Source organism: Oreochromis aureus, linkage group 14 (assembly GCF_013358895.1).
Source record: "Oreochromis aureus strain Israel breed Guangdong linkage group 14, ZZ_aureus, whole genome shotgun sequence".
NCBI classification, from domain to species: domain Eukaryota; kingdom Metazoa; phylum Chordata; class Actinopteri; order Cichliformes; family Cichlidae; genus Oreochromis; species Oreochromis aureus.
In genome coordinates this window covers 13,673,522-13,698,983 of record NC_052955.1, presented here as the reverse complement: position 1 = coordinate 13,698,983, position 25,462 = coordinate 13,673,522, and the positions used below count along the sequence as shown (strand labels likewise).

The following is a 25,462-nucleotide window of genomic DNA, read 5'->3' as shown; positions in this document are numbered from 1 at the left end:
TTTTGTTTATTAATGTGTGGGCGCGTGAGTGGAGGTGTATAATGGCTACGAGCTGGTGTCATTACCGTATGCAGGGGGGAATAATTGACAACAAAACGATCCATGCAATAATTTATGTTTATTAAAACATCAAAATTGATGCAGAACAACAACATCACTGTTTGGCAATCTGGAACACGTGGAAAATGTCAGTAAACACTTCTTTCTTTTTTTTGGAGGTTTGCATACTATGCACTGATTACAGCTTTTTAAAGCACAGCGTAGCTTGTTATTTCATGTAAAGCTAACATTATTTTATTATTCAAGTATGACTTTACTGACCATTACGTGGTAGTCCCACAAACTTATTTATGAGCTGCAAACAATGTGCGACATGCGGTCCATAAACGAAAAAAAATTGTATCCAAATGTTTAGATTCTTCATATGAAACATTCACTTTTAAAACATGGTTTTGTACCTTAATGGTGTTAGCTCCATTGGTCCCAGTTATGTATCGTAACACTATTCTTTCTTATGGCATCAGAAGTATTTTCAGTAGCTTCCTGGTCCAGTGGGAACAGCTGAGGTTTGTAGTGACAATCTCTAGTTTTTGGGCTCTATCTCCGCTCTCCGTGATCCTCCTCAACCCACGCTACAATCTTCCCCTCCCAGCCAGGGACAACGGCTCCATCCTGAAACACCTGAAAAGCCAGCATCCAGTGTTTACATATCTGAGAGACCCATATCTGTAATATACTATAAAAGGTTTGGATAGAGAGTAAAAATGAATACTTGAGGTTATCCAATTCTTTGGGATGGAAATAAGTCTCCCCATGGTGTTCTGAAGTGCACAGTAGGCACAGCTATTATTAGCATATCTTACTCTATAACTGCCGTTTTACATTTGCCAGCTGAAGCCCGATGTGAAGAGAAATAGGGGCTGTAATTTTACTCCCACGCCTACCTCCTCTTTCACTGTGCCAAACTCTGGGTCAAGGGCCTTGAAGTGGTATCTGAAACTGCCTTGTCTGTCTACAGCTGCCTTGAAGTCTCGCAGTGTCACCTCTCCCAGCCTGGAAGCACACATATATCCACACAGACATTATGCTTTGCTAGGATAAACCAGCCCAGGCATCCATATGCGGCTATGGTCAACCGAAACCCAACTAACAATTTGCTTAAAAAATAAAGAACGCTCCAGTGAAGCAACGCACAGCACTGTATCAAGCCACCATAAAGTGTTTATATACTCACCTTTTTGGGATGTTAATCAGAAATGGAGTGAGCGAGCGATCTGTGAAGTAGAGCACTTTAGTGGAGACGGCAGTATCCAATCCTGGACTGCTGTGTGAGTGCGCCATTTCTGGAAAAAAAAACCAGCAAACATTGTTTTTCCACAACCAAAGTCTGAAAGGGTTCTAGCCTCACACTCAGTCATGAACTCTCTTTGCAGTGCACTGTAATTGAATAGCACAATTTGATTTAACAGCCAGTAGAGATGTTGCGGGGGATGACAAATCCTAAACAAAAACGAGCATTTTGTTTGTCTCACTCGAGCTCGGCGGCCAGGAGTCACGGTCTGTCGAGTTGGCTCTGCGTCCTGGCGATTTGAATTCCTCCTAGAAGAAGAACCAATTACTCATAGCAAACAGTCGGATGTTATCAGTTGCTGAGTCATCATCTGGCAAGTGACAGACGAGCTACTACATTTTAAAATTTCCTCTTTGAGTTGTGAGAGCGAGAGTGTGTACCCCTCTGTCCTGTCTGCGCTGGGTGTCCAGAGAGTGCAGTCTGTCCATGAGACTGGCCACGCCCTGCTCCAGAGTGTCCAGGGTGTGATGTTGGGGGTCATGGCCGGAAAAACTGTCCCTCAAACTGCGAAGTGCTTCCCTGACAACCTGCAGCTCTTCACCCTGTGAAAACAGTCCTCTGATACTTAGAAAGAATTGGAAAAAAATCGAAATCATTTTGAACTCTGGACATTTATGGACAGCATGGGTTAATGAGAGAATTAAAGAGTGCATACTGGTGCGCTGTGCTGGAACACTGGAGGAGATGTCGAAGCCACTGAGTTACTGTAGCCGCTGCCCTCACTCCTGAACGCCTATCAGAGACAGAGACAGTATAGACCAAGGTGAAGCTGAGTGTTCTGAATGAAAAGTGTGATAATATTTACAAAATGTGCTCAGAAACTGCAATACAGAGAGCAAACACTTGGCTGTGTAGCTAAAAAACAGCCAGAAAGCTTATTCATCTGAATAAGAGCTTCACTTTTGTCCAAAAACTATAAAAAAAACATCACAACCATAGTGGGTGACATGTTTTTTTTCCTATCATGATGAACACGGTGCACGGTAGTCTATTTTGAGTTGATTTCACATACAGCATCCTGCTGCAAGAGATACTCACTGGTGCAAGAAATATGTATTAATCTGCCACTGAAAATAGTCTCCAACAAATGCACCATTTACTCTGATCTGAGTAACAATTTATAAAGATCACACCGCTGAGGTGTACTGGGAAATGTAATGTTTTCTTCAAGCACCCTGCTGCCTTAATATATTTATAGTTTTTGGTCTTATTGAGTAATGTTTCTAGTAAGAAGAAATATATGGGCTATCATGCGGCAAGTACAATGTAATCACAGTTAGACCGATGCGCGATAAAAACAAACAAACAAACATTGGTGTTATATATGAGTCCTGCATTCAAACATATGTTATTTAGCACGTATATGTGAAACCTGTCATGCTGCATACCCGTCCCAGGCTGACTTCATGTGCCTTGTGCTGAGCTTCATCGAGCTTTTGCTGCTGCTGCTGCAGTATTCTGTCCTTCCTCCCGAGCTGCTGCTATTGTGACAAGAGAGATGGATGGCACGAGGCTTTATTTGCATCTCTATGGCTAAAAGAATGCACTGACGTGTATATAATAAAAGACAATACCTCATATTCGCTAAGTAATTTGTTCCTTTCACTCAGCTTGCGTTTGAGCTCTGCCTGCAAACAGTTATATCAAGGTGATATATGAGTGCTATAGTTCTCTCACTTAAACCTGCAGCCACGAGTCAAAGAGGTCGAATATTTCATCGTGTCAAAGGGAAATCATCACTTGTCTCACATTTTCCCCCTCCAGCTGATCTTTGGCCATGTTGCACCTCAGTAGTTCCTGCTTTAGCTGCAGCACAGCATCCTCCTGCACTGCCAAGCGCTGCTGCAGAGCATCCTAATGAGAAGCAGGAGGGAGATCAAAGAATTGTCCAGAAAAGACCTGAATACTGATGAACTGCATCCACCTGCCTTATCGACAGGATCCACCCAGCTCTAAACTTTTTTTGATCTTTGTAAAGAAATGATAAATGTATAATGTATGTGATAAAACTTACAGAATCATCAGTTTGGGAGGGCGCAATAGTCAAAAAGGTTAAATATAATCCTTTAATCCATTTTACTTCACAGATAAAGCCCAAAACTAGAGTAAGAGGTTTACCTTGATGGCCTGAATGTGACGTGTCTCCTGTTTGTGCCTCAGAAGTTCCCTCTAAGAGCCACACAAAGGAACAACAAAAACATTAGAGAAAAGGACTCTGCCCCTAAGACAGCTCATCTATGTTAAACCTAATTACATTTACTCACTGTACCTTGAGATCAAGGGCTTCCTCCATGCTTTGGTCCAGACGACTGCGGATGAGAACCTTCAAAGGGAGAGGGTACGAGCAGGGTAATTAGAGAATGGAAAAATGTCAGAACATATGAGGAGGCATTGGGCCTCCATGACAGCGGGCTGGCAGATCAGAGAGATTCATTTGTGCTCTATAGTGGCCACTCGTGAGACGAGTAATGGCTACAAACATCATCAGAACAGAAGGGCTGACACGGACACTTCAAGCTCGGTGGCAAGCAAGTGTTGTTTATTTTCTCAAGTTAGCAGAGAGAGGGCACTGTACCAGCTGCTGCTCGGTGTTAGCCCGGTTATCTCCAAAGCTCACGGATCCATCCTGGTCTTCCTCAGGGAGGGAGCCATGGAGCAGCAGAGCCTAAAAACAAAAACACATATAGATCCAAAGAAAACTTGCAAGCAATGATAGTTGTGACACATGATAGAGAAACCAGGTTTCTGTGTTTGTAAATGCCTCAGTTTTTGCACTGCAGATAATAAAGTCAGTGAACTGAACCAAAATAAATTGAAATTACACTGACAAGTCTGTGTAAATATACAGACTGTAATGTAATACAGAGACTCTAAAAGTGAAAACATAAAGGCTATTACTATAAAAGTAACCAAAACATCTATTTTTAATTTATGAACAGTATGTGGACGTGCTGTCGCTGCACCGATATTTGTAGCTGAATACTAGAAATGACCCCAAACATACCAATTAAATACCATGCGCCAAACCTATTTATTTGCACAAATTAATGAAGCTGGCAAAGATTAGCAAATTTTGTAGGATTAGCTTTGTCTTTCATATTTTTATTCTTAATTATCTTAATAATCTGTGGCTCTCTTCCACACCGTGTCTTTGTTCTTTTTCCCTTACCTCACCCCCAAACGCTTGCAGCAGCCTGCCCCTCCCTGAGCCTGATTTTGACGGAGGTTTCTTCCAGTTGAAAAGGAGTTTTTGCTTCCCACTGTTGCCAAAGGGCTTGCTAATAGGGGGTTATCTCATGCTGGGTTTTCTCTGTTTTCTTTGTATTATTGTAGGGTCTTTATCTTACAATGTAAATCGCCTTGAGGCAACTGCTGTTGTGATTTGGCGCTATATAAATAAAACTGAATTGAACTGAATATATTGATGTCTGAATAAGATCCATTATACTGTAAGGATTATGCTCATGGAAGGTATGTTGTAACATGGCAAAGACTCAATGCTTTTCACAACCTTCTGAAATGCAAATCAAGCATCAGAATTGGAAGAGAAAGGTCCTTTTATTGACTTTGAAAGTGGCATGGTTGTTGGTGCCTTTCAGGCTAGTCTAAGTATTACAACAAAAGTATGCAGAAGAGCATTTATGAATGCTCAACATGTTGAACCTTGAAGCAGGTCAATTCATCATTCACAGAAGCACCAATGTTAGACAATAGAAGATCTCAATGTCTGCTGCGACATTCAGACGGTAAGCTCACAATTTGGCATAAACAACATGAAAGCATTGGTCTATATTGCCTTGTATCAACAGATCAGTCTGATGGTGGTGTATTGGTGTGAGGGATATTTTTGATGGCTGCACCCAGCTGTATAACGCGCCTCATCACAGAGCTCAAATCATCTCAAACTGGTTTCTTGAACATAACAGTGTATTCACTGTACTCAGACGACCTCCACAGTCACCAAATCTCACTCCAATGAAGCACGTTTGTGATGCGGTGGACCAGATTTAAATTGTGTGTGTGCAATTGACAAATCTGCAGCAACTGTGTTATGGTATCACATCAATGGACCAAAATCTCTGAGGAATGTTTCCAGCACCTTGTTGAATGTGTGCCATGAAGAACTAAGACAGTTCTGAATCTAAAAACCAGTACTACCAGGTATTAATGCCTAATAAAGTGGCTGGTGAGTTTATGTTTTATATGTGTTGTAAGCTTAACAAGCCTCATCTTATGATTTTCTTATAAAAGCGCTCCCTTTCACATTTTTTCATGCAACATAATTTTAATGATTTCATATAAATTATAATAGATCAGTGACCTATCCACAGTGCACTCTGCTATTCACCCTGTGACTACTGGGATAGGCTCCGACCCTTCTGCGACCCTGATTGGATTAACGGAAGTAACAGAAAGGACTGACAGTATAAATTAGGTAATACATTTTTTCATCTTTGTCTGTTTATCTGTCAAAACACATGTTATTCTTTCTAGTGGATGGCTTTATCATGCTTAGTGTGTTACATCTGGTCTATCTGTTTGAGTTTCTTTTTAATTACTTCATTTAAAAATATATTTCCATTTTTAGCATGTAGCATTTGGATCCTGTAATTTCTTTTGAAATTATTTTCTCACATGTCAGTCTAAGTCTTCCCAAAATCTTGCAATCTTACTGACTGCTAGTGACACTCTGGTACAATTTTATTTAGCAATTTAACTTGGAAAGTGCTGTATAATTGCAAATTAACTAAATATGTCTGTAATTAACTAAGATCAGGCATGTATTTATTTCCAATCCTCTGATGAGATTTCAGTTTTACAATCTTCATTACATGCACTTGGTTTACAATGTGAACTCCCTCATGAACAGAGTGTAAGCAGATTATAAAACGTTGATATGACGACCTTTCTTTAGCAGTCCTTTGTCATCGATACTTTAGTAGGAATCTGTGGGGATCTAGTGAGTAAATAATGTTGATGTGCTGCAGAAAATAACAGTGTTTTCCATTCAGATTAGATTCTTGCTTCAGTTCTTCAGAGCGCATAATAACACAACAGTTTGGATCTTTTGAACTCCTTGAGAAGCCCAAGTTCAAATGCACAATCTGCTGTGCCTGGTGAAAGCAAACCAGCTACCCCATACTGAGCTACAGTTAGCTTTGGATTCTAAAACAACCAAGGTGTGATTAAAGTGCAGACTTTGAGCTTTAATACATGGGGTTTAACAAAAGTATTCCTTTTGTTAGCCATTTTTATACAAACTAACATAGTATTAAATATACACATTGATTTTAAAAATTACAGAAAATGTTTGCAGTCAGTGGCTCCCTGAAATTTAGAACCCATGCACACCACCAAGTGTTTTGTTTCTTCCCTTGAGGTGCCCTGCAGACCCTTTCTGCAGCCACCTTCACCTGCTTGCTTGTGGGTCGCTCTGCTTCAGTGTTTGGTGTTGCCGTTCTAACCATGTGCATCCCCTTTTTTAAAGAATGTACCAGATTGTTGATTTGGCCACTGCTAGAATTTAGTTATCTCTGATAGTTTTATTTTGTTTTTGCATTTTTTACAACCTAATGATGGACTCCTTCACTTTTATCAGCTACTCTTTTGGACCCCACATTGAGAGTTCCAGTGAAAAGCTCTAAATCAGCTCCCAATGGTGAACGGCGACCTACCGAGCAACGGAACTCTGCTGAGCAGCAAACAGCCTGCAACAAGTGTTTGTCATTAAATAACGATGTTTTACAGAGTGTATATTAGTGAGTCACTGCTTACCAGTATCGGATTTTGTACTGTAGCAAGTACTCGGAACAGAACAGGTGTCACTTAACCATGGAGCTGCTTGTCAGTTAATTATCTAACTACTTTTGAGCATCTGATAAGGCAAGACTACATAGAAAAGTAGCTGTAGACATGCAAACATTTTTTTAAAAACTTTAAGCCTAAACAGTTTAGCAGCATTAGGACCAACTACATGGTGACTTTTGTTTTTCATTATGGCTCTAATTTAACAACCCTGTGCCCTGTTTTTACTGTAAGGTTTGATAATAAATAGCCTCCTTTTTAAAATGTTTCAGTGACTCAAAACAGAGAAACAATAAAGTCAGCAGACAGAGGTATGGTGGGTTTACCTGCTGATAAAAACTGAGCTGAAAACGTTTACATGCCCTGACCAAATTTTCATCCTTCTTTCTCAGAATCTATTTTTTTACTACTTGCTCCTTAGTGTGTGAATCTGTTGCAAATAGGGCAGCGACCCTGTCGCTTATATCCCTTGCCCCAGAGCAGCAGTTTGTTTTGAAGTGCATTACCTGTAACCGGAACACCATCCTTCTAGCTTCCTGCATCTCCTTTTCCAGCTGCTCCTGGTGGGCATCCAGCTGCTCCTCCCAGGACTTCTCTTCCTCCTGCCCATCATGCCCCAGGGAAGGACACAATCCACAGAGAGCCACCTCTTCTAAAAGCAGCAGAGGGACAGGGGAAATGAGGCAAGGCACCTTTTTTTTCACTGCATCATATCTGGCTCTACAAGAGTTGATGTGCAGCCAACCAACCTGTGACAGATTTCTTCTCTGTCAGCTCAGATTTGTCATCCTGAGGTTCCCCCTGGTTCTCAGAGTGATCATGGACTGTTTCTTCTTTAGGGGTGTCAGTGAACTGGGTGATAACATACTCCTCTTTGGGGGAGTGAGCTGGGCTGGCTGAGCTGAGACTGAAACAGATGGTGGGCACAGGCAGGAATGAATGTGCTTGTATGCTGCCAAATGAGCAGCAATAAATAAACCTAACTACATAAAATGGCGATTTGAAATTTTAAAAACTCCCAGAGGAGCACAATAATGTGAATTAATCCCATTTGGGATAGATATTTTTAACTAAATCCATTTTTGAACTCATAATGCCAATATGATGCATGATATTCCAAACAGCATTGTCTGCTTCACGGGTTCACAGATTATTTTGTAGATAAAAGAACTATTAGAAAAGGAGAGAAAAAAAGAAAAGACTGAATGAACAGATTTGCAACTCATTCAAAAAATACACAGCAGGAGCAGGAATGCCTGCAAGACTGTCATTTTCTAACAGGAAATTCTTTACATATTTTGCTCCCCCTTCGGCCATAATTTCATAACATAGTGCTGGCATGGTTTCTGAACAGCTTGTTTCCTTGCAGTTTCATGAATATATCTTTAGTGTTTTCTGAGAGCATCTCCAGCAGCCTGAGGTTCAGACCAGCTGTCATCTTCACTCTCCTGTGTTTGTAGAAATTGGATACAGCTACTGTGACCTGTGACCTATAGCATTATGCACGGTCCCTAACAGGGGAGTTTCCCTGTGTTTTTCCCTCTGAGTCTGCATGTGAAAACAAGCCTGCGACTGCATGAACAGATCTAAACTCTGTGCAAGCATGCCATAGAAAAGCATCACTACTCATCACCCTGCTCCCCAGGCTAACTAGCTAAGAATGAAGGAAAAAATAGTATTCAAAGAATGTTCTGCTGAATTTGCTTCATATGTATGGTGGTAAGATTTTCTTCTTTTGTAACAGTCAGCACAAGCTAATAGCACAGCAAAGTACTCTCTGAGGATTAAAGGTGGACATATTCCTGTTATTACTCGTAATTAAGGTCTGCTTATCAGCCATTGGTCAAATCAGAAACACACCTAAAAGACTCTATGGCAATGACATCCTAATGTTAAGCACACATAGTGAAGCATTTCCACCATTATAGCATGCAAGTTAGCATGCTAATATTTGCAAATGATGGGGCTAAGGGAAATGTCTTGCAGGTAAAGAGTCATGAACAAATGCACCAGACATTTAAAATCTGTCCTGATGATGGTGCTCGATCAGGAATCAGTGAATAGTAGAGTTGTTACAATCCAAATGTATAAGGACATACAATCTACAGCTGCTTTATTAGGTATTCCTGTTCAGCTGCTTGATAATATAAATACATAATCAACCAACCACATGGCAGCAGCTCAGTAAATTAGGCATGTATACAAGGTCATGCCTTGTATAAGGAGCATTAGGAAGGTGAGAAAAAAGATGATTTAAGTGATTGGTTTGTTAGTGCCAAATGTGCTGGTCTGACTGTCTCACAAACTGACGATCAACTGGGATTTTCCCACACATCTCTAGGGTTTATAGAGAATGGTCCAAAAAAGGGCAAATATCAGGTGAGCAGCAGTTCTCTGGGCAAAAATGCCCTGTTGGACATCTCCTCTGCCAGAGGTCAGAGGAGAATGGACAGACTGCTTCAAGCTGATAGGGGTGTCTGTAGCTCAGGAGGTAGAGCAGGTCGCCTACTAATGCTCCAGTCTGCAGGCCAAATATCCTTGGGCAAGATCCTAACCCAGAGTTGGTCTACAATGCATCCATCAGAGTATAAATGTGTGAGAATGTTAGATAACAAGCACTTACATAGAACGAGCACATATATTTAGCTGATAGGAAAGCAACAGTAACTCCTGTTAGAACCAAAGTATGCAGAAGAGCATCTTTGAATGCACAACATATCAAAACTTAAAGTAAATGCGCTGCAGCAGAACACCACACCGAATGTCACTTCTTTCAGGTTAGAACAGGAATCTGAGGCTGCTTTTTACATAGGGTTACCAAAATTAGACAACAGAAGATTGAAAAAATGTTTTCTGGTCTGATGAGTCTCGATTTCTGCTGTGACATTCAGATGGGTAGGGTCTCTTTGGTATAAATAACATGGAAGCATGGATCCAATCTGCTTTGTATAAACGGTTCAGACTGGTGGAAATATATTGGTGAGAGGGATGTTGGATCTCAATTCAATAGAGCGCCACAGGGATGCTAAAATGGTTTAAAATGGTTTAATGTATTATTCTTTTTATATATCAAACCATACTGAGAAACTTATGATTAGTTTTGTCTTCCCAACTTCCCAGAAAGAGTCTCTGCACTACTGTAGGTCACATAAAAACATGAACTAAGCCTCTTATCAGAAGCTGCTGTAATTATCCTTAAGTGTTTTTCAAAAAGGGATCAAAGAAGCACCTCCTACTAATCTAGTCACTGCAGATAATAACACTATTGGGATACCCTCTATCATTGTCTCTAAGAGTAGTTCAATAACACATTTATTGTAGATGCTCTTTGCTGATCTGTCGCTACAAGAGAACACGTACAAACCGACAGATTTGGAACATATGGGTTTAGCAAAGATTAAGCAGTGGGATTTGCAAAAGATGAGCTTCTGTGCAATAGATTAACATAATTTGATCAGCGGTGGTGGCCTGAGTGGGCCTCCATTTACTCCAATTTTTAGATACTTTGCTTTAGTATTTATACTTATTTTTGGCTACTTTGTATTCATAACTGCTACAAACTGCTACAACTTATTATTCCTCAGTATTTATCCGACTGTTGTGGTTGCTTGTCATATTAGCTTTCAGTAGATTAGTAGATTTAGTTGATAGCATTTTAATAGATTTTAGTCAGTGCAAGTACTTAGTCAATCCATCAAAGAAGGATTTTCTCTATATGTTTCTCTGATTTTTTAAAACTTGTAAAACCAAACCTTTCACAAAAATCATCAGATGAAAAAAAGCTGTTGTGTCTTCTTTCTTTTTTTCACGTTCACCACTTTTAAAAAACCCCTCAAATGCTGTGGTTCAACGGTCAAGTCCCAACACCCATTTTGGGAACCACTAAATTATAGATGACAGTCTATTAAATAATCCAAACTACTTTCACCTCATTTTTCTACAACAGTAAAGTGCAGCTTATTCATCTGTTATAACATATCAGTGACAGTTTGTGTCATCGTCAATCTTTTTGACTGATGTGTTCAGTACTGACCTTAAAGGACGGTTAAATAAAGTAGGTCATTGTAAACATGGTGCAAAGTGTGTGAAAAAGAAGATAATGTTATCTGATTAAAGCAAAGAATAATGTAAATCAGTCTAATCAATTACAACTTATATCTGAATCGTGGCACGGCATGAATCAGAAATAGCTGTTAGAGAGAGGTTGCTAGGCAATAGCAGCTCGGCTCACACAGACACACACAGGGACACACCCACACCTACTGCACTGTAAACACCGAACAATAACCTGCACAGCTTGGCTTTCAAGATCAAGCTGTTCGGATGAAATGCAATTCTATGACTAAGACTGAGATTCACGTGCGGATGAAGTGATAAATCTGTTTTATTGTGTTGTGATTGTAGACTTACTGGGCAATATATATATATATCTGCCACTGATGCACCCCTGCATTGTCAACAATAGCAGCAGCCTGAATTGCCGTACTGTTCATATTAAAATAGCACTTACCATTTCATCTGTTTGGCTCCCATGCTGGTGTTTACAGGCTTAACCTCCCATACAGTCGGCGCCCCACATCTGGGTGATGCCCTGCGTCTCAGTCAGGACCATAGCCCAAACACAGCCAGAGGCAGCAGGGAGGGGAACAGCCCTGAAAGCCGCAAGCAGAGGAGTCTCCACGTCGCACACTGTGTTCAATCAGAAATAACAGCACGTTTAAATCCTCTCCAACAGCATATTCCTAAAACATAAAGCTCAAAATCCTAATCAAAAGCCCCCAAACCCTTCCTCTAAATCATACCAAGGCTCAGTCGTTGCTGGCAAGGAGAGATAGGGAGAGACAGACAGAGAGAGGATTGGAGCTCAGCAGCACCAGTGACTGAAATCTGCCTGGTTTCTCATTGCACTCGCCTTGTGGTGGAGCTCACCAGCTCCCATTCACGAACACAATGTTTTTTGTTCCTTACGGACAAGAACTGATGCAGCTCTTGTGCATCTTTTTCACCCTTTTTGCATTCATTCTCCTGTTCCCTCCCTCCCTCCCTCTCCTTCCCCTCTTTTCTCTTCTGCTTGGCCGAACTGGCTTTGTATCACTCCTTCCTTCGTTCGGTGAGAGAGAGGATGTCAGACATGGCTCTGTCTGGGTGTGTTCACCCTCCCCCTCTCCCTTATTCCTCCTCCCTGCTTTCCCTACAGCTCTCTCCTTTCAGAAGGAGGAAGAGGTGGGAGTTTTTCTCCTTCTCCTTTTCTCTCCATGTACTGCATATACCTGCAGCTAAAATGAGAAATGACATACTGATTTTTAAAAACAGGAAAATTAGCAGACTTTTGTTTGTTGATAAAACCACAGGCTTGTATAACAACATACCACACAGGCCAAGCCATTACCAGAGAGTAATTATATATTTACAGAGTCAGAGGAAATAGGGAGGTACTTAAGGAGAAAATGGTATTTATAGAGTGGACGCATCAGCCTGCAATAACAGCTCTTCTCACTTCGGTGTCCTGTATGTACTGAAAAGCATTTCGATGGCAGTTGTAACAGAAGACGAGCTAATGCGCTAAAACATCAGAGGCATCAGATTAAACTCAAATTTTAAAAAAGTGTCAGCTTCATAATTTGAACACCAGGCAGCAGAAACAAAAGAATTTCTCTGACATGTACAGCCGGTGTTAAGTATTCCTTTGAAAGGCGTTTTGGCAGAGCACGCTGTCATTAAGCTGTTAGAAGTGTTGGCAGTGTCATCAGCAGGAAGAAAAAAAAGCAACCAAAAAATGTGAAGTAGGTCTCAACGTGGCAGCTTGCAGTTCTGCCCATAACAAAATGACAGTGTCTTAAATTCCCTATGAGCACCATCGATGCATGCTTCAATGAGCTACTTTACTGTAGAGCCATGAATATGTATGTAACCCACCAGACAAATGCCGCATTAGATTTATGCAGAGAAACAGCAGAGGCAAAAGCAAGCTGTCATGCCGACAGCTATTTGTGTTAAATCAAAATGAGAAAAATATTTAAATTTGTTGGGATACCTACAGTAAGTAGAAATGTTTCAATCACACACAAAATATATTTTTGTAATTTCAAAAATATAAAGTGTTATGAGTTCCACATTCCGTGTATTCCTTTATTACGACTGCCATGTGTGGTTATCTTTTTTTAGTGTACATTTGAAAAAACATTTTAATACTTTAGTGGCTTTTAAAAGAAGACCTATTATGCTCATTTTCCAGCTCCATACTTTTGTTCTACTAGAGTAGCTTGGCACAATTCAGAGTTCAGAATAATCCTTATTTATCTGATACTTGGCTTTAGGGCAGCCCTCTTACTTTAAGGCTCATTATTTGGCATTTTGGAAACCTAATCATTCCACGGTATATAACAGAAAGTAAGGAAATGCACAATAGGTCACCTTTTAGAAGAATGTGATGCTCATACAAACTAAAGTTTGTTACACTCTCCGTTCCTAAAAGCATCTGCATGCAAGGAATGAGCAGATAAGGTGTCAGAAGCTTATGAGAAACCACTTTATGGAGGTCACAAAAGGCCAAATTATGTATTTGTTCTTATTAAATATTGATGGGGTGGGGAGGTTAATATTTTCATATAAGCCCTTTCAAAAGAAAATGTATTTTTCAACTCAACCCTATGTCTTCAAAAATAACTCCAATATAAATTATTGAACAGTCCTTGACTCTTTCAAGTTTTACCCCTCCACGAACCATGAACACTGTTTACACATCCTCACAGCTCAAACATGACCACCAAGCCCTGCAAATCAAATTCTATCGTAATGACGCTCATAATAAGTCATCTGAACCTCACCTAATCGGCCAAAGCTACACAATCAAGCATCAAATGAGCTTCGTGCTACAGGTCAGAAGGAAGGTCAGCGTCCACTTATGGGCTAATCAGTGACTGTAATTTTGAATCTGCGCACGGTTTCCTTCACAGCAGCAATATGTGGACTAAGTGAGACATCTCACTGCATTTAAAATCAAGAGTCGGCAAAAACACCTAACGGCTGGATCATCTGGGATTTCATTCAAATCAATCGTAGGCTGACATCTGTTTGTCTGTCTTACAACAGTATTTGTTGTAAAACAGACAAACAGATGAATAAAATTCTGGTGAGCACTGTTTGGGTCTTTCAGGAATTTAAGATGCATTATTTGACCGTCCTCTACCTTGATTTTGCAAGCAGGAAGACTTCCTATCAGGTAAATAAAAAACACACTGAAAATCCACCCACACCCATCTATCCACAGGGATAAATAACTAAATTCAAAAGTAGCTTTGTCAACAAGGATGAAAAAATGGAATTGTTTACAAATAATAATAATAATAATAAGAGGCTCCAATATTATGCAGAAAGTGCACTGATTAGTTTGGCGACTTCAATAACTTCATGGAAACCTTGAAACAGCCTTTATAATGTTGTTTGTGTTCCATCATGAGCTGATTCCTTTTTTCTCGGCATTACTTTGAATATTTTTCTCCAATATTGAAAAAACAAGGACAAACTCAGGTGCCCTAAAGGCAGACAATGATGATTTGGCAGAGCAAGACGTGACTGAGGGAAGTGTTTTTATCAGGCACTGTTGGATTCATGTATGGATGATATATAAACAATGACTTTGCTGTTCAAAGTGTGGTGCCAAAGTCATTCCACCGCTGGGGATCCAAGCAATGAGAAGAAAGCCAGTTTGCCACAGAGAGAGCATGCAGTCAGCCTATTTGTAAATCAAATGAGTTGCTAAAATAGAGCGTGCTTGCATGGTCACTATGGGTTTATGTATCAAATTATTAACATACCTGAAACAAAAGTTATCTATGTTTTCCCCCCTTCATTTCAGTGACCTTCAAACAGATAAGCATGAAGTTGATAAGCGTTTTTCCCTAGGATGTTGATGCATTTTGTAGTCAATTACAATTTAGAAGGAAGTATTTTTGTTTGGGAGATAACATTGGAGAGCGAAAACAAAGCCAGCATCTTTTAGATTAAACCACTTGTGTACATATTGACTACATAACTGAAACCAATGTGAAAAATGATTTGCTCTTTAAACAAATAATTATTTAAAGAATATACACCAAGCATTCAAAACTCAGCCAAGGCTGGACCCTTAAAAGTTGTTATCCTTGTAAAAAGGAAAAGTTTGGAAGGGTTTAACCTTCAAGTAGTTTTTAATTTGTGTTGCATTCAGTCAAGTGCAACTTCTAAATCTAAAGTAAACACTGAACACTTGGTCTTGAGTCATCAGATGAACACAGATCTATAAATCAAACATTTCTATAAAATTTAATCATATAGGCAACAGATGTTGCCCATATCATACCAATCAGGCATTAACAAAGATGACTGAAAAGCATGACCTCAGTTTAATTAAAGCAGTGACAGAAAAGGTGTCCAGAAACCACAGATGTTTTATTTGTAGATGAGAAACACTAATATGTACTGTTTTTGATCAGTGTAGTGGGATAAAAAGTACCAGTTCAGTACTGTATCAATCTAAAGAAACATTTTGCATATTCATGCCTAAGTTCCAAAACTGATACTTGTACACTTGTAAGAGTTTGTGACTCAGGTAAATGTAGACTAGTTTTCAGCACCTTTTTTCTCCTTTCAAAGCTTCAGAGGTTGGATATTAAATTACTCTGACACAATTGTTTCAAATCTGGTTTGACTTGAACAAAGTCTAAAAGCCCTGCTTTTAGGTTTGAACAAGTGACTTTTTTTGTCAAAGTGGTATTAAAGTGCAAGGTGCTCATTCGTGTAAAAATGTAGCCTAGTTCATGTGCATTTCAGAGTTTGTCAGATATAGCGCACAAATTCACATAACACAATTCTACCTTTTATGAACAGTGTGTCATAATGATGATAGAATTTACTTTCTATCACCTTTATGGCCTTTATAGTAGGGAAATCTGTTCGATTTTTTGCACTATATCTTACAAACACCATAATTAGGTCTAATGAATATGCAAGAAATAGGTTAACACTTTGATTCCCAAAATTTACTATATCCACTATGCAATGAGAGCAGCTTAATACAAGCAGATAACTTGGTGCATCTACTAACTGAATGTGCCTTTGAAGTACTGGCTTGCACAACTGTGGCAGCATTTAAAATAGACATAAGGCTAATTTATTTGCAGAAAGTGATCCATCTTGTTTGAAAGTTGTGCAGGCCTTATATTGGTACAGAGACTTTAGGAAGATCCCAAGAGCCTAATGTACAACTTGGGGCTATGAGGTCTTCAGTGAAAACTGGGTTATGCAGAGTGTAGCTATTTTTATTCATTTATTTATTTGTTTATTTTTTTAATCAGATATAGGTCAGTACAAAACATTCATAGCCTGGCTATATGTATTTACATTTCTAAAAAATAAGATATACCCATCCTTAACATAAAATTGTCAGCTTTGTGCATAGAGAAGGAAATGCAGACTGGAAAAGAATGTGATTACAATGACCTAAATAGGTGAACTGGCTTTTGAAAGTTAAACCAGACAATATAACCTATAAATTCAGCTTTGTCACATATTCTTGTTGCTTTGCTTTGTTGTCTGCACAACAAAGAATAACTGGTAGGTTCTGCAGGAACAGTGGATGGTAACATCTTTCAGCTGCTCCCTTCAGGGGTCACGAGGGCTACCTCTATCTCATCTTTATCCCTAGCATCCTCTTCTGTCACACCAACACTCTGCATGTCCTCCATCACTACATCCATGAATCCTCTCCTCCACATGCCTGGCAGCCCCATCTTCAACTTCCTTTGTCCAATATAGCCACTATCACTCCTCTGCACATGTCCAAACTGTCTCAGCCTTGCCTCTAAAACTCCAAAGTGCTCAATATGAGCTGTCCCTCTGATTTACTCATTTCTAATCCTGTCCATCATTGTCACTACCAACAAAAATCTTAAAATCTTCAGCTCTCTCACTTCTTCCTCTTCTTCCTGTCTTTTTGTCAGGTCTCTTGTCTCCAAACCATACATCACAGCAGGTCTCTCTACGATCTTGTAAATCTTCACTCTGGCTGCTATCCTTCTGTCACAAATCACCCTGACACTCGTCTCCACCCAGTCCATTCTCGTTGCACTCTCTTTTTTACTTCTCTTGAAGATGGGGTGCACTGTCTGTTGCTTTGGATGCCTGACCCCAGGTATTTAAACTCATCCACCTTCACTACCTCTGCTCCTTACAAGTTCACCGTTACACCTGCAGCTATTCTGTCTCGCTTCTATTGACTTCCACTCTTATCCTCTTCAGTGCATACCTCCACCTTTTTCAGGCTGTCTTCCACCTGCTCCATACGCTCACCACAGATTACAATGTCATCTGTGAGCATCACAGTCCACAGAGACTCCTGCCTGACCTCATCTGTCTGCCTGTCTATCAAAATGACAAGCAAGAAGGAGCTCAGAGGCAGTCCCTGATGTAATCCCACACTAACCTGAACCCATCTGTCACTTCTACTGCACACCTCACCACTGTCTCGCTGTCCTCACAAATGACCTGCAACATGCTCACATACTTCCCTACTACAGTACCACTGTTCCTTTCTTGGCACCCAGTCATATGCTTTTTCTAGAGCCACAAAGACACAGAGCAACGCAACAAATCACAGATATGACATGGAAATATTTTAGGTACTGAAAGTATTCAGTGGGTGTGACCAGTCATACTCAGTACAGTAGATTAAAAATAACGTTTTATAAAGAAAATAATTCTTACTTTCAGTAATTTTGCCGTTAATAAGTTGCAGTTCTCACTGTTTAGCAGCAGCTACTGAGATGACTGACAAACAGTTGGACCAATCACGGTTCAGTTTCTCAAAGTGCAATGACGTAGATTGCGCGACGCCATTACGTAACTTGGTAGAGCGGAAACGCTAGTAGACGCTGTATTTTCTTCTTCTTGAATGGTGCTCTGTTTTGAGAGGTACAGTTTGGACATAATTAAAAAAAATAAATCACAGTAAACGTGTAGTAATGCAGAGACTTGTATACAGTTAAGCGAAGCCGAGGGGAGTGGATTTTAGAACAGGTTTTGCTGTTTAAACATTATTCTCATGCTATTAGCAACGAGCTAAGCTAATAGGGGAAATTGAGTGCTCGAGGTATAACAGTTATTCAGATTATTGGTAGCCCTTCTCTTGCTCTCGGTTTTTACTGCCCATCACTTACATGTTTCTTATGTCAGGTATCATCATGTCAAAGCAGCCGTTGGGAAAAACGCTGCTGAGGAATGTAATCCGACACACGGATGCCCACAACAAGGTGCGTTTGGACTCAACAAGTGTTTGTAAGATGAAGGTGGAGGGTTTTTTATGTGCACCAATCTACTGATTAATTACTTAAAGCTTAAAGTTGAGCTGAGTTGATGATTTGTTTAAATGAATGCATTGCTTCTGTTTGGTCCTTTAGGATTCCTTTCCACAACAATTTAGCAGGAAATGTTATAATTTTATGTATTTTATTCAGTTGTAGTCAGTTGTGTATAGAGGCTGTCACAGTCTGTATGAGGTCAGACAAAATAACTGACTGTAGACTGAAGCTATAGTCTATCTTTAACCTGTCTAGGAACAAAATTACAAAGCTTGTACGAGAGCAATACATCAAGCACAGTCTCTGCTTGCTCAGATTAAACTCTTATACAGCAGGTATAAAATACCAAAACAAACCAGCTATGTTGAAGTAGGTTCGCCCACTGATTGGCAGGATTTCTTCTTTACCCACGCACAGGAAGGATAACGTTTGTAAATATTTGAATCATGTGTACACTAATGCATCTCTGTGTTGTCTTTGCGTGCGTCTTGTTGTGCAGATCCAGGAGGAAATTGAAATGTGGAAAATGCGAGACTGGGAGATCCAGACATCCCAACGAAAAGATTTTTCAGATGCAGAGTTTGTGAGGTAAATACCTCAATTGAATTTGATCTACCTAAACACAAATGAGGCCACAGCACTTTTGAATCTTTGTAATGCAGCTGTCATTTTGATTATTCATTGACTTGATGATTTAAGGATAATGGTTGTATTTCAGAGGACATATGCACTGCGACCGAGTGTCAGATCAACGTAAAGACTTTAGCCGAAGCAGAGAGCGTGCCTCAGAACATGATGACAGAGAGGCTCGATACTGGACTCGAAAACTGTATGAATTTGAGTCCAATGATCCTGACAGGTACTGTACAAGAAAAACAAAACAAAACATAATGAAGTGGCAGTAATCATGTGTTTCCAGTGTGTAATGGAAATGCTGGAGTGCTACATCAGATGAACTAATATATGTGAGTTCCATCACAGATGGGGACATAGTGGGTTCAAGGAGCTGTATCCCGAGGAGTTTGAAAGTGATGGGTAAGCAGAAATTTCATACATACCAAATGAGTTATTATATATTCAAATAGATATTCAGACTTTAAAAGGGCACTCATGCAATTTACCACATTTCCATGGAGTTAACCTCCCAACCCTGAACCTTGTAGTAATGCAAGACCAACTGATACCAGGCTGAAGTCTGTTAACAATGAAATTATGTAACAAAGTAGCAGAAGTAAGAAGAGACTCCATTATGAGACTTGCCCCCTGCACTGAAAAAAGGGTACACCCATTAGTTAGTTCATGAACTATTTAGATTTTATTAAGTACCTCAACATTTGTCAAAATAATTGTAATTATGAGTTGTAAATAGTGTTAAAATCAGGTTCTGACTTTGATTCCAGCACTTTCCTATGCTACAGTATTGTTTAGTCTGTGATTTTTAGATGGTGATGATAATGTGTCATTCTTAATGAAAATTTGTGGATATGAATTACATGTTGTTGTCATGAAATTAAAGCGTTTTTATGTAGTGTTACAGGTGCATAAACACTACAAATGAGTCATTTTGTCTGTTTTTAAGCAGTTGCTAGGCCATTATGATGACATACCTCTGAAACAGATAATAGCCTTCGAGGACCTAAGCTGTAACTGTGCAAATTTTGATTGCTCCTGATTGGGTAAGAGGAGCTCACAAACAAAGATTTCATGTATTACGGTAAGATACTATATGCACCTGGTCAGACGGTATTAGCATCCCAGCATTATTAGCCAGCATTATTGTTTTGGGGTTAAAATATCCCATGTAGTCATTTAACAAAGCTTGATATTTCAGGGAGAAATACTGTGACCATAGCTGTGGTAGATTTACGATATGCAAGCTTCATTTCATTTGTATTTGTAAAGATTTTACACTGAACTGTCTGACTGCTTTAGTTTGGTGAAGTATGTTTCTAATATTTGTACACTGGCATCAAGCACTTAAACACTTGGTCTTCTAATTTTGTTGTTTAATAGTGGTTTCCAAACAACTCATGGTTTTGCTGATATTTGTAGGAGTATTACTGGTAAAAATGAGGAGAAATGTGTAAGAAATAGTCAGATAAAGTATTTTTAAAAAGTTGAGAATTTGAAAATTATGCAGATCCTTATAATTTACGCCCATGTTGATATAGCTGAGTGAGGGGGCCCAGTGTAAATAGCTGCTGTGTAACTGTTCTCACCTGGGTGCAAATAGTCACTCTAGTAATAATGGGTTATTATCCAGATTTAATGGATGATGAACACACAGTATTTTAATCTTCACACAGCCTCAAACATTCACACCTCCATGATGTTAACATTCTGAAGTTATTAACGAGCTTCCTTGTCAATGAATCTCTACCGTTCATATTTTCTTTTAAAAACATAGAGGTCTTCAAGTCGAAGCTGAAATAAACTCCAGGATTACATCGTAAACATTATGTTTTTAAGACGTTACTAAGAGCTTCTTTAGAGTAAGCCACAGAAGAGATGGTTGTCTTTGCTTGACTGATCTCCATGTCAAAATATCGGTGTATTGCCCTTTTAAGCCATTAGATCATACTTCTATTCATATTAGTGGTGTCTTTATATTTATTCTGCTGACTTTGTTTTACTTTAGTGAAGAAAACAGTGCCAAAAAGAAGACGAGCCATCACAAAATGAAAAAGTCCAAGTCTGACACAGAGGCATGCTTATCAAAACGGTCCAAAAAGTCCTCACGGAAGAAGAAGAAAAAAAAGAAGAAAGGTGAGGACGGAAAGCGTAAGAAAGTGGACAGCTCGAGCAGTGACTACAGCAGCGATGACAGCGGTGCTACAAAAGACAAGCAGAAGAGAAAAAGGACTAAAAGTCGACATAAAAACAAGAAAGCTTCAAAAGCCAGAGGAAAAGATGTGGACATGAGCACAGAGGACAGTAATGATGAGATAAAAAGGGAGAGGCTGTCACACAGTCGCAAAAAGCGAAAGCACGATTCGCACAAAGACTCCGACTCAGGGCCAAACTCAAAAAAGAAGAAGAGGAAAAACTGGAAAGCAGCGGGTGAGGAGAGCTCGGACAGCTCTGCCGACTGAGGCGCGCTGCTAAAAACTGATGCACAGTTCAGGTAACGAACGCTGAAACTGCTGCAGATTCCTTTGTTGTCCCTAACTGCGCTGAGGGCTTTTCACTGCAGGCATCTTCTAAATTGCACTTTGTTTAACATCAACAAACCTGTGCTTACGGGTCTCTCCGTGGGCGTCCTGCGTGGCAGAATCTCATCACCTCTGCAGAGACTCGAAGCACACTGTACAGCAGTACAGACAGCAGGGAGCATGAAGAAGGATGATAGGGTAGCAACCATCTGTCTCAATAGGTATCCTGTGAGCTGCAGGCACATTGATTGATCGACTTACCTCAGACTGTCTGCCTCACATAGTGACCTTCTGTCCTCAGACGACCAGTGTTTTTATTTTATTTATAAGGAAATGCGATTTGAATAATTAATTCTGATGGACTATGTATTTTATTTTTTTCATGTTTTGCAATTTTCACTCTTTTTATAAAGCATATTGTCATAAAATAAACATCTATTTTGCATTTTTTAAAATTATATTTAGTGTGTAAAATGGTGTATTATCTGTTTTTAAAAGAACAAGAAATGATCAACCCAGGTTTCTCTAAAACCTTTAATCCATTTAAACTAACAAGTACTGCCTATCCACTTAAAAGCTGACATGGTTCTGACAGTACAACGCCTAAAGGTTTATAGATCTGGGCAGAAAAGCGTGAGGGTATTTGTCTTCCTGTCTAACTTTTCTGGAAATGTTCACATTCTTTTCTTATTAGTTACAGCAAAAACTGTATCTGTGTGAATGACATTGTGGGGGGGGTCATAAATATGCCATCCGGAGAGCAGTTCTAACTCAGGGTTTTAATAACGTACACATTGATAGTCTTGCATCCACGAGGGTTTAAATGAGTTGTAACAGATAAATTATTTATAATGCCGTGAGTGGTTCCTGTTCTTTTTTTTCTTCTTTTTTTCAGGATAAGGACATAAACCTTACACTTAAAAACGCATCAAGTTGGCCTGCCTCCCCACCCCAGCAATTTCCATATAGCACTTTGTTTTCCTCTGTCACAGAGCTCCACTGTTATACTATTAAAAACACATCAGTGAGCCACACCGTCACTGGCAGACACCTCCTTTCATTCCACTGAACACTGGCATCGTCGTTTATTCTGAATCATTCCCACATGCACCATTTTGCTGCAATAAATACTCATTAGATAAACAATTCGCTGCTGAAAATAGTCCCCAACATATATACTGCTTCCTCTGGTTTCAGTAACATTAGCAAAAACTCCACCGATGAATTGTTCTCAGAAAATGATTTACCGTTTTTAAAAAATGAAAATAAATTTTCATTACAGATGAAAAATTACTACAGATAAAGCAATAGAGGTTGTTGCCATTGGATCTGTAACAACTGCCTTAAATTAGGAAATTTTAACCTTTTATTCTTTAACTTGAAGGCATGTGCATGCAAGTAGGTTGAATCTAAGCAGACTCTAGTATAAAGGTAAGCACAACCATTGCTCTGTAGATAATGTGCAACATGTTTGAAGCCCAAAACAGAAAAATAATGAGATGGCAGTGTAAAAGTAGATGGCTTCTGTTAATAATTCATACTTCAATACTTTGAAATAGCTGCTGGCGTATATATAAAAAAAAATTTATTGCATTTCCGATTAAGAGGTCTTGTGATTCTCTTGATTTGTTGAGTTGTTTGTCAGGAAAGAAACAGGGTGGCTTGGTCTCCATGGACTAACATGGATCAAAGACCTCGCCACAGTCCTGTTGTTTTTTCATGATACCAAAGACAGACTTTCATACACTACTGCTCATGATCAAAGTGAATAAGTCTAGTGTTTTGTAGAGATACTTTTTGACTGCTATAGAAGTCTTGTCTGTGATACTGTTGAACACAGATTGCTGTGTGGTCTTATTGTTTCTGTAACGTTAACACGGAACCTGAATGTAAAAGAAAAATGCAAAGATTTAAAAAAAAGGACGACTCACTAATGCCGTACACAGCTGATACCACTTTCATACATCACTCCTGAAAACCACCGTTCTACCCATATCAACACCAGCCTCTGTCCAGACTGGTAAGAAAGAGTAAGCCTGTGCCATCTGTGTATTTATAGATAATCTGATGCCAAGGGAAGTGTTGGTAAACCGTTTTGAAAGTGTGTGTACTGGAAAAGCCTGAAGCACTTCGCTGAGTCTGTGTCAATAGGCTAAGTGTTCTCTCTAAGCAGCAGAGAGTGAGCTGTGTTCGGCTTGGCTGCAACTGCCTGAATCTTGGAAATGGAAGAAAGCAAGTGAAATTCAGCAAGTCAAATCAGTTTTGACGGCGGGTTTTAAACACGTTGCCACGGTTTATAAGCATTTTGGCAAAAGGGCAGAATCCAAAAATGACTGTCTATTACAGCCGAACCTTTACATGATAGTTAAGACAACAATCTTTTTTTAGAAAGGGGGAAAAAAGCTTATTTTTGCTGTTATCATTGTAATAATTATAGAAATTAATGTCAACCCTACATTTCTTTTTTTTAAAGCCAAATTTGTGCTGCTGCATGATACTGCAGACCTCTGGATGGTTTAGTGTTTTGAAAATGATCAAAACCCTTATGAAAACCTTTTAATTCATGCAATTGGCGTAATTCTAGATAGGACAAAGCTATTCTGTTAGTCCACTCTGGTCCAGAGATATCTTTATTGCTGATCCCCTGAACATGTACAAACAGTGGAAGCATAGCACTGAAAAAAGGACAGGGGCGAAAATAAGCATTTAGTTAAAACCACAAGTAGAGTTTCACATAAGAACACAAAAGCGTGATTGCGGTCCTGAACAGAAATAGTGTAAATTAAAAAATATAAAAATATGTACTAAACTATGCTAAGATTGGACTTTTCAAAAACACTATTAGTATGGTTTGAAAACGGAATGGGGAAACTATTAAATAAAAATAAACCTGGATCAAGTCTTGGTCTTTTTTTGCAGTTATTCAGAACTGCTGATGAGAATCAACCCACCCCCTGGTGTTCACTAGTTTGACTGTCCAGGCCAAGTTTTTAAAGGCAGGGTGATGTATCAGCCTCATCCTCCTGCCTAGGCAGATTTTTGTGTGGAATAGTGGTTACAGATATGAGCACACACACAAACACTTCTCCTGTTTGGAGAGCCGGCCGGCCTCGCAGCTCCACACCGTTAAGCATCAGTAGTTACTGTAATAAGGAGATGGATTCAGCTCAAAAGGTTTGTGCACGACAAACTGACAGCTGAGCATTTACACCCCAAAAGTTAAATCCCCCTTCTTGAAGCTATGTAAAATGTGAATGTTTGCGCTGTAAATTGGTTAAGTGTGATGAGCAAGGATGAAGGGATGACCTCGTTCTCGGATTCAATCCTCTCCGTCACCGAGGATGCAAATAGGAGACTCGGGAGGATTGGAAAAACCCCCAGTGCGACTTATCTTTCTGCTCCATGTTTTATCTCTCTGCTGTCCACGCAGCTCGGTTTCATCTCAGCCTGTTCTGAGTAGCTGTAATCAGAGGGAGAGGGTGTTTACCATTTCAACAAGCAAATACCCCTCATCTGCTCTGATCATATCTTTTCCTGTTGTCCGATCTTTTTTTTTCTTTAAGCAACACTAGAGTTCGCCTGCTGTATCATGCATTTATATGCACTACATAAACAACTAGTTTAAAATACAATATATTGCCGTTGTAAGCAGATGTTTTGACATTTCAGGTGTTTGTATAAATTATTGGCTTATCTAAATTTTTAATGTAACAGTTAATTATTATTACATATTTCACAATGGCACTTGGGTAATAGAAAAATCAGCTGATGAATGAACATGTTTACCGGCAGTTTAAACCTGCCCGAGTGATTTTTTT

General features: G+C 39.5%; 2 protein-coding genes across 5 annotated transcripts; one reads left to right on the top strand and one right to left on the bottom strand.

Moving 5' to 3' along the window:
- Positions 1-99: 99 nt before the first annotated feature.
- On the bottom strand, positions 100-17,947 carry dixdc1a (DIX domain containing 1a). 3 transcript variants are annotated; one of them, XM_039598076.1, is made up of 16 exons: positions 17,900-17,947; positions 11,667-11,845; positions 7,906-8,063; positions 7,663-7,808; positions 3,927-4,016; positions 3,621-3,674; positions 3,470-3,520; positions 3,101-3,205; positions 2,926-2,979; positions 2,740-2,832; positions 2,007-2,084; positions 1,732-1,893; positions 1,533-1,599; positions 1,235-1,343; positions 945-1,053; positions 100-681 (listed from the first exon to the last, which is right to left on the bottom strand). In XM_039598076.1, the coding sequence occupies exons 2-16, from the start codon at positions 11,687-11,689 to the stop codon at positions 598-600; spliced, it is 1,383 nt and encodes a 460-aa protein (XP_039454010.1). In that variant the 5' UTR covers positions 11,690-11,845; positions 17,900-17,947; the 3' UTR covers positions 100-597. The 3 variants fall into 3 exon arrangements, with proteins under 3 accessions (XP_039454010.1, XP_039454011.1, XP_039454009.1); XM_039598077.1 differs by lacking the exon at positions 17,900-17,947 and adding an exon at positions 11,959-12,332 and having other exon boundaries at positions 7,663-7,805; XM_039598075.1 differs by lacking the exon at positions 17,900-17,947 and adding an exon at positions 11,959-12,326.
- Positions 17,948-18,018: 71 nt separating this feature from the next.
- nkapd1 (NKAP domain containing 1) lies at positions 18,019-22,690 on the top strand. 2 transcript variants are annotated; one of them, XM_031759879.2, is made up of 6 exons: positions 18,019-18,106; positions 18,368-18,444; positions 18,992-19,080; positions 19,211-19,351; positions 19,474-19,527; positions 21,131-22,689. In XM_031759879.2, exons 2-6 carry the CDS (start codon positions 18,376-18,378, stop codon positions 21,582-21,584), a joined length of 807 nt encoding a protein of 268 aa, XP_031615739.2. In that variant the 5' UTR covers positions 18,019-18,106; positions 18,368-18,375; the 3' UTR covers positions 21,585-22,689. The 2 variants fall into 2 exon arrangements, with proteins under 2 accessions (XP_031615739.2, XP_039454317.1); XM_039598383.1 differs by lacking the exon at positions 18,019-18,106 and adding an exon at positions 18,115-18,284 and having other exon boundaries at positions 21,131-22,690.
- Positions 22,691-25,462: the final 2,772 nt, after the last annotated feature.

Bases quoted from the DNA above. Each gene is read 5' to 3' on its own strand.
- dixdc1a (XM_039598076.1), bottom strand. From the start codon at position 11,689: ATGGGAGCCAAACAGATGAAATG. The intron at 3,675-3,926 runs GTACAGTGCCCT...CTCCCTTTGAAG, and splicing joins CTAACACCGAGCAGCAGCTG to GTTCTCATCCGCAGTCGTCT. The intron at 2,833-2,925 runs GTATTGTCTTTT...TTGTCACAATAG, and splicing joins AATTACTTAGCGAATATGAG to CAGCAGCTCGGGAGGAAGGA.
- nkapd1 (XM_039598383.1), top strand. From the start codon at position 18,376: ATGTCAAAGCAGCCGTTGGGAAAAACGCTGCTGAGGAATGTAATCCGA. The intron at 18,445-18,991 runs GTGCGTTTGGAC...CTTGTTGTGCAG, and splicing joins ACACGGATGCCCACAACAAG to ATCCAGGAGGAAATTGAAAT. The intron at 19,081-19,210 runs GTAAATACCTCA...GTTGTATTTCAG, and splicing joins TCAGATGCAGAGTTTGTGAG to AGGACATATGCACTGCGACC.